General features: G+C 29.4%; 1 protein-coding gene across 4 annotated transcripts in view; it reads right to left on the bottom strand.

Moving 5' to 3' along the window:
- The window catches only part of Cno (adherens junction formation factor afadin), a 69,179-nt gene that overhangs the window by 37,340 nt on the left and 16,706 nt on the right, over nt 1-15,133 (bottom strand). For 3 of the 4 annotated variants that reach the window (XM_074244014.1, XM_074244015.1, XM_074244013.1), the window contains exons 6-13: nt 14,654-14,753; nt 9,919-10,310; nt 8,958-9,076; nt 8,441-8,635; nt 6,438-7,626; nt 1,824-1,964; nt 1,348-1,413; nt 1,191-1,264 (exon numbers count right to left, since the gene is read on the bottom strand). In XM_074244014.1, coding sequence (XP_074100115.1) covers nt 1,191-1,264; nt 1,348-1,413; nt 1,824-1,964; nt 6,438-7,626; nt 8,441-8,635; nt 8,958-9,076; nt 9,919-10,310; nt 14,654-14,753 — 2,276 coding nt within the window. The remainder of the gene's footprint in view (nt 1-1,190; nt 1,265-1,347; nt 1,414-1,823; nt 1,965-6,437; nt 7,627-8,440; nt 8,636-8,957; nt 9,077-9,918; nt 10,311-14,653; nt 14,754-15,133) is intronic. The other variant, XM_074244016.1, reaches the window with a different exon arrangement.

Here is a 15,133-nt window from a genome sequence, read left to right as displayed (position 1 = left end):
AGAGTGAACCATTCGATTGAGATGAATGATATAGAATTCAAACAGATCCATTAAGCTCTAAAGATGTTGCAGTCCAAAAAATTTCAAAACAGCGCTTTCTTTACATTTTTAAGCTCGAAGAGATATTAAAATCGACATTTTGAGCTCAAAAAAGCTCGATTGCTTAATTTTAGTAATATATTCAAGCGTTTCGAGCTTTTAGTGAGAGATTTCAATTATGACTTTCAGGGTCAACCATCGTTGATCTTTTTATAATAGTATTTTACATTACAAGGGCTGAGAGTGGAAATTCCTGTCATGGGCTTTAAGACTTTTGTCCATATAGTGTATACTATTCTTCTTCATAACCAATCAAAAGTACGTTAATTAACTACATTTTTATAAACAATAAAATAACATTTTAACAAGCATCTCATATTTGCGCGATAAATTTCAACTTTAGTTGCGCCAAGTGAGTTCTGCTCGTGGGTAGGGGGGAAGCAGGCATCAATTATATCTGAAAAACTAAATCACAACTTTTTCATCAGAAGCAGATTTAATTTACCAAATATAAAACTGTCATATTAATTATTACAAATCATTCTGATTGCTAATTTATTCCTGTCGCTTATCATGATAAATGAATAAATATGACAATTATAAATAACACAGTAATTATTTCTAATTTAAAAATTGTTGCATTTTTACTACAATTACACACAATATGATTTAATTATGCATTGTCTATGAATTTCGTTAATTTATCTCGCTTGAATACACATAACTAAGATGAAAATATTTACTTATTTGTGTGTTTCATTAACTAAAATTTAGTTGATATCTTATTTTAATTCATAACAATTGACACGTATAAACATCGATATAATTTTTTAGCAAGCAATCTTCAAGTTATACATCATAATAAGAATAACACAGATAGTGACTACTGTTTGACGGCAGTAACACTAATCTCATGTATCGGTCTGCCCGAAAATATTTTTTCTCCCGCCGTTATGAAGGGTATGCACGTAATTCGACTAGAGAATAAGTTTTATTAAATATAGGATTATTATTTAATAAATGAGTGATCGCGAAATGAGCCTAAAATTTATTGAGTATTCACGTGAAGATAAGTGTGATAGTCGCTCCGAATTATAGGCATGTCAGAAACGTTAATTTACTGTCTACTTAATCAAAACAACTGTACTTACTTTTCTTGAGTTATTCCAACTAAACTTTGTCCATCAACTTTAAGTAATTGATCCCCAGCTGTTAAACGACCATCCTTAAAATAAATATTGAAAGAGTAAATCAATAATTCAATTTTACTGAACCTACAAAGAAAGAAAATTATTTTTGATTGCTTACAATATCAGCGGCTCCGCCTGAAACTACGCTTTTAATATATATTCCTAATCGCTCCTGACCAGCTCCCTAAAAATATAAAAAAGTGCAAAATATTATTGATTTCATCAAGTTGAAAATAACGGAGAATCAAAAGCTTATTTTTTTATTGATTATTTTATTTAAATATATTTATTTGTGACTGTTACTAACTCTTCGTTTCTAATTGATAATTTTGAATTATTTCATATGTTATTACATTAACTAATTATTTCATAGTATTATGAATCTAGATTTTTTTAATCAATAACTCTGTTTATAACCAAAATTTCCGTATTATGTTTCCAATTCTTAAATACAAGCATTTAAAGTGTACGTCGCCTAATTATAAAAACCTTTATAAATACTCTATAAATAAACATTTCTCACTAGTATTTGGATCCATATGATAATTCATTTTTTATGGTAGGATAGATATTTAAGATAAATAAATTTCTCACCTTTGCGGCAACAATACTGAGACCCATTCCATTTGTGGACTTTTGTAACTGAATGATTTGGATTTCTGGCTGGCCACAGCTTGAAGAAACATGGTTGTTATAGCCACCAGATCGATTACTCATAGCGCTTGAACTACGGAACTAAAAGTATTCTAAAATTATTTTCAAAATTTTTTAATCAAAATTAAATTTTAATTACATTTACTCCTCATCAAAAATTCATAGCGTCAAGTGTCAACAGCAACTAATAAAAACGATCATGATTATGATAATCATTCTTATTTTATCTATATTATTAAAGGAGATTCTTATCTATATAGTCACTCATTACGAGATCTCGGGAACCTTCGGACCTAGGAACTTGATATTTAGTAGGAATATTACTATTGCTATTTAGAGGTTAGCTAAGAACAGATTTTGAGAAATTCTTTTCCCAAAGGGGTTTGCGGGGGCGTTAACAATGAAAAGTTACCGTTTTCAAACTATAGCTCCTATAGACTCCAAATTTGGTAGGGATCTTCTGTAAGAAATGTAGAAATTGTCTATGAACAAATTTTACGATAGCTCAACCCACAGAGGGTTGTGGGGGTGGTTATTAACAATGAATATTTTTAATTTTGAAACTATAACTCCTACAGACTCCATATTTGGTAGGAATTTCCTGTGAGTAATGTGAAAATAATTTATGAGCGAATTTAACGATATCCGACCCCACACAGGACTGTGGAGGCGTTACCAATAAAAAATTCCCGTTTCTAAACTATAGCTCCTATGGACTCCAAATTAAGTAGGGATTTTTTTATAAGAGATGTAGAAATAATATACGAACGAATTTTACGATAGATCACTTCACAGGAGTTCGCGGGGAAGGGTGTTAACAATTAAAATTTTCAATTTCCAAGCTATAGCTCTTATAGACTCCAAATTTAGTAAGAGTATTCTATATGTGACATAGAAATGATCTAAGAACAGATTTTACAACAAATCACCTCCAATAAGGAGCTCGCAGAGCTCAAAAGCATACAAAAGCTATTTCTTTGAGCTCGGAAAGCTCAAAATAACACACAAATTGTAACGTCGTAAGTATAATTTCAAGCGTTCAGGTATGGAAACGGCGGGAAGTTGCAGGGGTGGCTTTCAGGGTCAACCGTTTTCCTAATTTTTTTAATATAATAATATAATAACAATAATATATAATAATAATAATTCTGCATCGATTTGTAAAAAATGAGATTGCTGCATCGTACAGTTTTGGAAATATTTAATTTTAAAGTTAGAATTTTTTAAGAGGTTATTCGTTGCACTTTAATATAGGAATAGCAATGTAATTAATATTTTCTTCATCTATCGTCTTGTTACAAAAATTTGTCAACTTAATGGACATAATTGTGAGTTAATTTAAGTGAAGTTATTTTTTGTTTACTGATAGTAAAAACAGTAATAATTGATACTCATCTCTCAAAAAATATATTATTAACGATAATGAAACAAATAATTTGAAAGGACTCCTCGAGACAAAAAAAATCCATAGTTGGAAAACAGCATTATTTCTTTCCGGCGTATAGTAGGTTTCAAATTCGAACGGAAGCTTCAAAATCCTCATTGGGAAGTATGAGGATTACATGAGGATTCTAATATGTTTTAACTATGTACAGTTATCATCAAAATAACTACATGCGTAGTATAGAGTAGTCGATTAGGTTTAGACTTATAGAGTGTAGGGTTCCGTGTTCGAGTCCGAGCGTAGGAAGGTAAAAATGTCAAGTATCCGAAATCATAATCTGAACACTCGAATTAAACCAACTGTCCTAAGAAAATAAAAAAATTTTTTTCTTACTACTTCGGTCGAAAGTACGTATTTTGATCCCTGGTTTCGGAGTAGAAAATCTAATTTTGTTCCTTGGTCGAGCTGTTCACGCGCCATCTAACATAGCGGGAGTAAAAATTAAGCCGCGTACACCGACACACAATACATAAGTAAAAATATCCCCTCTACAATACTACCACTAGAGCCCGACACGCGCATCCACAACCTCTACGTTTACTTTCAATGATATAACCTCACAGTTTATTTACACTCATTTAACGCTAATTTCAATTATTAAATTCTACTCATAGAGTTTTTGTAATCAACAAAGGGTAGTGATAGTATAAAAAGTAAAAAATGCATCAATCGTCCGACGAGTCTACCGATGAAGAAGAGGTCACTCAAAATTTTGATGCGGAAGCACAATTAATTGTGCATTGTGTATAATTGTGCAAAAAATACTCATGTTTAAAATATAAGCATAATTTCTTTAATTAAAATGTAACTATACGTTTATTTATAGATGTATTTGATTTGATGCCTGCCCTCGACCAGCAACACTCGCTTCGATCGTGCCGCAAATGATAGCAAGAAAAATAGTATACACTACACGGGAAGAAAGTTTGAAATTCCTGCCCTTGTAGTGTAAAATACTATTTTTTTCAATTTGATTAATTTATTTTGATGAAATTAATTAGTAAAATGTTATATGACAACTTGTACTAATGCCAAAAAATTTTACACTTTGATCACTTTAAATTTATTTTATCAGATAAAACCATTTGTTTATTTGAAAAAAGCAGGAAGGATTTAAAAACAATAGTGTCATATTAATTAAAAATTTTTAATAATAAAATTATTGAAGATTATTGTGAGGGTTTTGAGGTTGAAATCGTGACTACTTTCTATATTGAAATCTATCTTGAAATTTCATATTGGCCCTCAAAAATGTCACTGAGGATTTTGAGGCTCAAATTAGAAATTATATTTCGACTCAAGTATGATTTTCGAATTGAAAAATTGACAACATTTTAAAATCTTTAAAAAATAGCATGTAAGGAGGAAGTACGAAACCATATTTTCGAATTTCAGACCGTCGTACGTTTTTATCGAATTTTTAGGTAGATTTCATCAAAATCTATCGATTGCATCGGCCCTCATGTCAAAATTAAGTCGGAATTTTACTATAATATCATCTAACTAGTCGAGTATAGCTCAAAAATAGTATTGGTTCGAAAGTTTATATATATATATATATATATATATATATATATATATATATATATATATATATATATATATATATATATATATATATATATATATATATATATATATATGTGTGTGTGTGTGTGTGTGTGTGTGTGTGTGTGTGTGTGTGTGTGTGTAATATAACGCGGCCTGTATTCACGATAGCACCTACAATTCTTAACGGATTTAGATGGAACTTGGTACACATATTTTTGGATAATAACCTTGAATAAGTTCAAAGATGAACAAAATCCGTCAATAAGTTTAGAAATGGTAGCTCTTCAAAATTATCAAAATAGTAAAAATCATGTTTTCGGTGACTTAATTGATGTATAACTTTCGATTGTAAAGAGATGACTTATATTTGATAAATTCATGTAAAAGCTCATGAAATTACCTTCAATTTGACGTATATAACATTGACATTTTGACCGATTTTGGTTATTTTACCGAAGTTAAGAGTACAATTGTAATATTTTCAGGCAATGTGATGTACAAACAAATTATAAATGTTATTCTATCGAGAATTCTTAACAGATCCTAATAAAATTGAAATAAATTTCATTTAATGTCAGACGAAAGTTAATGGGATAATATGATAATTCATTCTGTGAAATCTACCTTCCATTTCAGATGTGGCCGAATGGCGTTTGTTTTTATCTTCAAATGACCTACGCAGTGGGTTCCTTTTACGTTTTCTGTCTTCCTCTGGTATTTCTCTTGTTAGCATTACAATTATAATTGTAAAACTCATACATATTGGAAAGAAAAAAAAAAAAAAAGTGATATAGAAGTTACTCATTTGTCAGCAAATGTGACGTCCATAATTCAATGTTTAGATCACAGGATTTTGGAGATCTTGAAAAGGCAATACAAATTGAATTTAATTAAAATAATTGCGGAAGCAAAAAAAAAACGTACGATGCAGCAATCTCATTTTTTACAAATCGATGCAGAATTATTATTATATATTATTGTTATTATATTATTATATTGAAAAAATTAGGAAAACGATTGACCCTGAAAGCCATCCCTGCAACTTCCCGCCGATTCTATACTTGAACGCTTGAAATTATACTTACGACGTTTTTGAGCTCTTCGAGTTCAAAGAAATTGCTTTCGTATGCCTTTGAGTTCTCCGAGCTCAAAAGTCTGATAGAACATTATTTTTTGAATTTTCAAATCACAATAACTTTAGAATGAATGAACCGATTTTCACGCGGTTTTTTTTTTTTCAACTTGTGATGAGGGAAGCTCTACAGTGAAAATTTAAGTTGACGGACTCATAACAAGATTCGACTGTATTAAAAAATTTGACCTCTAAAATTTCAACATGAGCTGCATAACATAGTTATGATTATTCGAACATATTAGAACGTAGATATCATATTGTCCACTAGAGAAGATGAGCGTCCTCACTCTGTTCATGTGTTCATCTTCGCTTTCATGGACAATTAACGGATTGTTGCAGTTACTGCACAATCTACTGTCATTTACTAAAGCTTTTTTTACATACGTACTAAAAGAAATGTAGAATGAATTGAAAATATACGTACATTATTATGATGGTCAATCATGTATACGGTCCAATATCCACTGCTTGTTGGTTGAGGAGCTATTTTACAAATACCATCACGCTGAAGTGGGGCAAGAAATTTCTCAAGTCCTTGTGGCATACCTTTAATAATTTCACAGCTATAACCATCTTCTGGTAATAATACTGCTAGAGCTAAAGTTGGTTCCTCTTCGAGACGTATTTCTCTTCCATCAGCTCTAATAAGAGTATCAGTAACATTTTCAATGATTTTTACCACATTTTCTATCAATTCTGTAGTTAAGCGTGGTTCGTCCGCTGTCGGCTGGTATTTTTGCAACAGAGCTCGAACTTGTAAGGAATTAAGTTTCAAACAAGTTGAACTAAGAGCCGCTAACTCTTCAGTATTATACTTGGGTGCTTGCAATAAATGAGTTGCTTGCATTATTGTAGCAAGATGACATTGACTAGCAAGCTCCAAGCCTTGTCGTTCGGCCCAAGTTTCAATTGCATTTAATCGAGCTTTAAGTCGACGTCCAAACCATCGTACGCAAAGGTTATTATTTGATATAAGTATATTGAAAGCCGTTGCATTTATTGCATGAAACAAATGGCTGAAAAATTGAATAGTTAAAGCTGCATTAACCCTGTACCGACGAAGTAGAGCCATCGTGTTAGAAAATATTTGTAAAACGCTGGCTTCTCTTGCAGGTTCGTCCGTATCTGCCATAAATTGAGACATTGCTGGTGTTAGTTCTAGTGATACGCAATTTATAAGTGATCCGAAAGCCATTTGAACGGCATCGACTAAAATATCTTGAGCTCGAGTTGAAAAAGCTCCTATATGACGATCACTTTTTAAAAAATGAAGAAACTCTGATCCATTTGAAAGCCATAGAGCTAAAGAAGGCGCATCCATATAACGATCTTGTATTATACGTTGTATCATGGTAGCAACGTTTCCTAACATAACAGTTAATCTATGAGCTCTTTCTGTTGGTTGTAATTCAGATCTATAATGTGTGCTTGCTCTGTATCTCGTAGCAAGATATAGAGTATATGTTGGCGCAAGTTTAAATTGTAATGATGATGGTTCAACATCAGTAATAACTGCGTGCAAGAATGTGTCTTCTGTTTCTTCGAGAAACTCTAATACTGCAGGTAAGATCGGATCTGTACCCCTAGGTTGACGATCGTAATGTTGCGAAAGTCTGGAATAATAATATACTAATTAAATATTTGATATGCGCAAAATATATCATTTAATAATTAGTTATTTTTTTACCGTTTATCAAGAGTGTGCAAATAATTCATAAGTTTTCGAATAGGCTTAAATTCATGCCTTAAATATTAATTCATGGTTGGTTAAACTGTGAATTATTTTTACAAAGACAAACATTTTAAAAAATAGGAAGAAATATTCTATAGTAGTTATAGCTGATTTCAATATTTCAAAATTCGTTACCGTGATGGAAAATTCGAGTTTGACATCAACAATTTTAAAAGGTTAAAGTATGACGGTTCTAGCGCATTCCGAAAAAAAGGTGAAGATATTGAAGATGATCGTTTGGAAAAATTAAAATCAGCTTTAAATCGAATTAGAAGTTCAATTTTTTTAATCTCACTTCAAAGCTCAAAGTATTTCTAAAATTTTCATGATAGTGCTCTTAATTCTGAGGAGTTGATATTAGTGAATGTGAAACTATTATTAGAGCGAAAGAAAAAGTATCTGATAATGAGAATTGAACTTAGCGGACGTTGATTTTAGCGAAATTTCAATTTATTCGAAAAACTTAGGAATTAAAAAAAATTGTGAATTATTCAAAACTATCGAATCTGTCAAAAATTTATCTTTTTGAACGTTTCGAATTTTCTAAAAATTTTTGAATTACCTATTCGATTGGAACACTACTTGCACATTCTTATGGTTTATTGAAATATTTTCATTTTCAATCACAGGCAAAATAATGAAAGTTAATGGTATACATAAACGAATGAAATCAAATTCTGGCGCTAAAAACATACCTATTACTATCTCTGCTACTTGTAAGACTTGCAGTTTCAACATTTCCATCTAAATCGAAGGTAGTCTCATAATTATGTGTGCCTTCCGGAATGACAGAACTATGTGCAGTATTTTTTGAACTAAGATTTGCGACATGCGATTTTACTGGACTGGGTGAAGAACATTGACCATCGTTTGGAGAACTGGCTCCTGATCTGTTTTTTATTAAACCGAAGTTTAAATTGAAATTTGATGAAAATACCAGCGATTAGCAATATGCAATCAAATCATATTCATAAGCATTGTATTTAACTATAAGATTGTATCATTAATAAAACTATTAAATTAGCAACATGAGAAATTACTGTGCCAATTTTATTTCTAATTTTACATGAACTTGAAATTTATTTATTGGAGCAATATTATAAAATAAATTATGTGATTAAAATAAAAATAATAAAGTAAAAAGCAAAAACAATTTCATAACTCTTTTTTAGTGCACAATTAAAACTACTGAATTAAAGATGTTTGTCTTACCTATCACGATTGTGCTCCGATTGTTTGTTTGAATCGTGGTACTGCCTGATTCGATCTTCAGGAGCAGGATCAATAAATCTAAACGTATGTAGTCGACCGAATTTGATGATGGCTCCATTCTAACAACAAATAATATCAACTCATTATAAAACAGTAATTATATACAAGTGGCACTACCTATTTTGAATCATAAAAAAAATGAAAAATTGATTTAGAAATCTTTTTTTTTCCACTTATTCTACTTTTTCTGCGAGTTGATGATAGAAATAAATTTAATTTCCAAAGTAATAAATTTCATAGAGATTTTTGGATTCAAAATCCTTGAAATGAAATTTCGACACTTACTCAATAATTTCAAATTGATGCATTCATTTTTCAACATTATTATATTTTTTCATAGTGCACATCAAATTCAAAACTAATAAAAAAAAAAAATTGTCTACATGTCAATCGCTCAAATTTTGACTATTTTGGGTAAATACATTGAACAACATTGGATGTTCACAATAACAATATTACTGAGTGGACAAAATTCTGGAAAATTGAATCAACAAAAAAAATTTTTTTTTTGTTTTACTTTAGATGCGCAATATGACAAAAAATAACAATGTTGAGAAATGAATGCATCATTTTCAAATTGATGATTGAGAATTGAAATTTCATTTTACGGACTAGTCGAATTAAAAAATCTTTATAAAATTTAATTTTTTATAAATCAAATTAATTTCTATCATCAATCCGTTGAATAGAAGGATATATTGAAAGTGAATATCTTTCTTTTTCAATTTTTATGACTGAAAATATGTGAAATTCTACTTCAATGTAATTACTTTAGCTTTATATGCTTATAAATATTTTTGACTTCTATTCAGACAATGGGGATTCTATAGCCGCGGTAAGCGAGTAAATACAGTAAAAATAATACAAGACTAATGATAATTTTTGCTTATTCCTGAATTACCTGAAGGATTGTAGTCTGGTGAATTCTTTGATTATTTACATAAGTATGAGCATCTCTCGAAGCAGGTGTAAGAGTAACAATATTCTCAGTAAAAGCAATAACACAATGACGAGGCATAACTGTGGAGCCACTGAGAGTCAAAGTTTGGGTATGACCAGCTTGGTTGCTTGAAGATACTTCAGATCCCACTTCTGTAACGTTAGGTAGTAGACGATGTCTTATTCCTGCACCATTCGGTACTTCCGATCCATCAGCATTAAGTTCTAACAGAAATGGTAATCTCTCATCTTCGTACTTGTTATCCATTTCACCCCATTTACCACTTGGTTTCTTTTTTCTCTTTCTTGGTACATAATCTGCTGGTCGTCTTCTGACGTGGAACATTATTGAACCTAGAAAATCAAGGTTCTTTGCTTATCTCCATGAATAAGTTAACTTTATTATATTTTAGCAGATTTTTTATTTTGTCATTCAAAAAATCACGACTGTATACAGCTTGGAAATGCTTTTATTAAAGTGTTCTTTGAATTGATTTGTAGCGTTGAAGAAAATGATAAATTTTGGAAGGTAATTTTACGTAGATTTCATAGAAATTCAACTTTTATATTTGTCGTTATGGTGCAACTTCTGAAAACCGTTATAGTTTCACGTTTTCAAGGAAAAATTAGTAATTCGAAAAAATTAAGCAATTTCTATCGAAAAACTCTTCCAACTGGTAAGAAGTCAAACAACTCCAAAAAAACTTCTGGGGGTTTTCAATAAGGAATTGAATAAGATTAGATTCTAGAATAACTAAAATCTAGTCTAAATTGTTCATAAATTAAAAAGATTAAAAATTTTTTTCTAAGAAACTATTAGTCTGACGTTTTCAATATTAGCAGGTCAAATGAAGGGCTTGAAAAAGCTATGATTCTGTGTTTTGTTTTTCATTCCTACCCGATCAATAGTTTATGAGTTATTAACAATTTCATTTTGCACCATTTTACACTAAGGTAAAGTGCTCAGTAGTTGAACAGATTTTAAAGTTAAACGTATTAAACCTTACTTTTAACAAATAAAAATGAATTTATTTGAAAATGAGTGTTATTCATGAAAATATGAACAATTTGGTATCTACCAGAGAAAAAATGATCAAAAATCAAATTTTTATATTTTTTATAAGGTTTTTAAAATATATTATGAAAGTTGTAGGGGATGAAAATGAAAATCTAAATAGTTTCTTAGGTAATCTAAACTATTAGCTGTAAAAGAGACATTTTATTGAGTTTGATCAATTTTTTTGAATATTCAAGCTTAGTTTCAAGAGATTTCAAATTACTCTATCATCATTGCTCCTTTTCAAAAAAACCATGTTGTCTTAGGGAATCTTCATAAGTGCACTTTTATATAGATCAATAACTTCCTTAGGACTAATAGGCAGTAACTCTTGTATATTAAAATTTTTTGTATTTTGGAGAGATTCTTTCATAAAGAACACATTTAATCACTGAATTTCAATAACAGGAGCTCTAATTGAAGTTACAGTTCAGACAATTGTTTTTAGCTAGCTATAAAATGATCGTTGTATATGGGTCTTTACATGCCAAATTGACTAGTTTTTAACCTGAGCCTTGTCGATTTAACTGAAATTTAAAAATAATTACACTTTAAATATTTAGAACGCAATATTTCAATGATTCTTAGTCTTCCAGCACTTTACGTGAAAATTTTTTTTCAAAATAAAAACATTTTGCACGATACTTTCTTTGGGTTTCAAATTATAATACAGATTATTGTTATAAAATTATAAATTTTCGAGATATCAACGTTTGAAGCCTAAAAGACAATTTTAGTTCAGAAAAATTAAGTTTTCGGATAAAAGTTCGTGTAATAACTTAGTATCTTTGGTTTATTGTTATTGTGTGCTGTATCAAAGAAAGATGCAATTATAAAATATCAAGAAAGAAATGGTGGAGAGGATCAATGTGACATAAGACTTGCCGATTTGAATATCGCAACGCTGTGTTGTACGTTTTTACTCTCAGCTGCTTTCGTTTTAATATTTCATTTTAATGATTATAATATACTATGAAAATGAACTAGTTTAAAAAATAATGGCAGTCATTGAAATAATTTTGATGATAATTCAAAAAAAGATGATATGAAACTTCCTCAAGATAAGATTTATGAATAAATATAATTAACTGTAAGTATATGTTATCGAACTTTTGTTAAATCTGTTACATATTTCAATTCAGAATTTACTATATAACTGTATTATTACTTACTATCGATTTAAATGCTACCGTTAATCAATCTTAGAATAATTTCTTAGAAAGAATAATTTCATAAAAAAATTGAAAATCTTAATTTTTTAATCGAAACTGAAATAAAAATAGACTTATATACACAGTCTTTAAAACAAAATAGAAAAAATGCTTACGTCTAATTCCCCAGTCCATCATATTGACGAATACTTATGTTTAAGTCTACAGAGAAATGAAGATTGTTTTACTAGACTGTTTAATACGTAGTTAGATGAGTTCAAAACTGTACTCTCGTAATTTTAACTTGAATTGTAATATTTTTAAATAAGAAAATTGTCTTGATAAAAATTGATCAGCGTTATAGCGCCAATATCGAAAAAAACATTTTTTCTCAATGATATATATTAGATTTAATTCATTTAGCACTTTAATTATCGTTGTTTTTTTACTTGTCAACGAAACACCCTTGACTTAGATATTGTTTTTCTTGTGTTATAAATTAAGTGTTCATTGTCATTGTCAGCACTCACAACAATGACTTCAAGTTGGAGATTCATGTTATTGATTAGAAAATTTAGAAATAACTAAGCAATCAGAAAATCACAACGCACTTGCCGAAATAATCACTTTCGAAGAAATTGTAAATTTTTTTATGATGATAATCTACGACTATTTAAACTATATTTTACAATCAATGATTTGTTGTCATATATTGTGGTAAACAGTTACTTTAAAAGGATATTCAATTCTCAATCAATTGCTTAGCACTATTTTGAATTGCATTAAGCAGTTGTTTGCTTATTAAAAGTCAATTAAACATCATTTACAAATGAATTTTCACTAGGTTATTTTTACAGACAGTTCTAGTATTATTAATTTTAACTTGAAAATAAGAAATATTTTTATTTCGATTTAAAGCTTTAAATACTCCGTATTTAAATCAAAAAGCAACGAAGCTTTACTGAACTACAAAAGAACTGTGTTACTGTCACAACCCCTCTTTTCTTCCGCTCTACTAATAATCAATACAACCAACTCAGTCGTTTTGTGTTGACATTTTACCTTAACATACTCAGAAATTCTACCGAACAATTTCTTTCTATCAATAATTTGTTTTAAGTTAAAATTTGTTACGGAAATTAAGGATTGAACTTTAAGTTTCTTTAAGTTTTTTTTTCTTATTAATATTAATCAATTATTTATTGTTGAAAAATCAGTAGTAAAATTGATAGTTAAGTTGAGGTAAATGAGAGGAATTATTTTTTTTGTTGTATTTTTAGTGTAAATGTGCAAAGTACAAATGTGATAGTCTAATTTCAAAAAAAAGTTTTTTTTTTTTCTACTTAGAAATGGATATTAAATAAATTTATTGTATTATCTATATATATTAGGGTGTATCATTTTTAGGCGATATTTTTTCTTTACTGCTATACTAGAAAAATCTGGTAGTTTATAAAAAATAAAAAATTATGGCGCTAGGCTAAAAGGTTTAAGTCCAATAGCGGCTTAGCTAATCAAAAAATTTGATTTCCCATTCAAATAACACAGGAAAGATTTTTTTTTGTTTTCAGAAAATTATTCGTTATTAAAAAAATTTTTTGCCAAATACCTTCTTATGGTATTCGTAAGAAATTAAATTATCTACAAAAACTAGTCAAAGACTGTAGAATCACTAGTTTCGAAGTTATAGTCTGTCAAACTGTTACATTTAAAAAAGTTAGGAAAACAGTTGACCCTAAAGGTAATTTCTGCAACTTCCCGCTAATTCCATATCTAAGCACTTAAAATTGCACATGACTTTTTGGAGCTTTCGAGCTCCACATTTAAAAATGGTATTTTCGCTATTTGTCTGAAACTATCTAGTTCTGGTTGGCTCCAGACATTGAAACGAGCATTTTTAATGAAAATCATATTAAAAATTTAATGTGTGACGCGGGATGAAACAAAAAGATTTTAGACCAGAGTGAAGTTGCTAGCCTGAGCGATGCGAGTAATTTTTTTGAGATTTCTCAAAATCTACCGGTCCGAATCAGCTTAAACTGTTCGAAAATTATAGGAGGTTTACATACTTCATCCAATATTAGTATTTATTATTATTTTGCGCGACATATAATAACGCATAATAACTGACCAGCTTAAATTCTTCATATTCCTCAATATTTAGCAAATAATTCAACTACGAAATTTTATATTAAATAAAGTTTCTGAAATTAGTCAGTCCAAGAAGTAAAAAATTATGTTGCTTAAATAATTGTCAGATTTTCAAGTTCAAAGAGTTTGAGCACGTACTTCAATTTCTATTTTTGAGCTTGAAGAACTCATTAGCTGCAAATATGTTTATTTTGAGCGCAATTATAGTGCGAAGTTCCAGAAATAACCTGCAAGGTTAACCGTCTTCCAGATTTTTTTATAGTTCTCTTAATTAACTGGTGATAACGTGAAATTGATAAAATAATTTAATTCAAGTGACTAAAGTTAATTTAACTTACCATAAACTGATGATAGATTCATAATGATAGCCAATGGACATTCATCATCATCTAAAATATATTCTTGATGTGTGTTTCCGTTATTTTTTTCTGTTGTTACCTATAAAAATTACAATAATCATGTAATACTTAATTTATTTTGTATCAAATTAACCGTAGCACCCTACGCTATCTAAATATAACAAATCTTTTATACAGAGGTTACGTGTACCTCAGTATTTTATATCAATCATTAGGTAGATTTTTATTGCATAAAAACGTTTTTTTATTTTTTTTATTTTTATCGCCAGAGTATGAAAAATCTAGTAGTCTATTGCAAAATTAAGTATAACTTAATTTTCTCTGATAAAAATGCAATTAATAATATAAACGAAATTTTATTTTCCTATTTTTGTGTAAATTTAGGAAAACATTCATATATTTTTTTTCATGTATTATTTGAATAATTTAAGCGTTTTGTATTGAAGAAGATCAAAACAA

Source organism: Cotesia typhae, unplaced genomic scaffold, assembly GCF_013202065.1.
Source record: "Cotesia typhae breed Kobodo isofemale line unplaced genomic scaffold, CoteBio_Ctyphae contig_42, whole genome shotgun sequence".
Classification (NCBI taxonomy): domain Eukaryota; kingdom Metazoa; phylum Arthropoda; class Insecta; order Hymenoptera; family Braconidae; genus Cotesia; species Cotesia typhae.
This window is presented reverse-complemented; position numbering and strand designations above follow the sequence as displayed.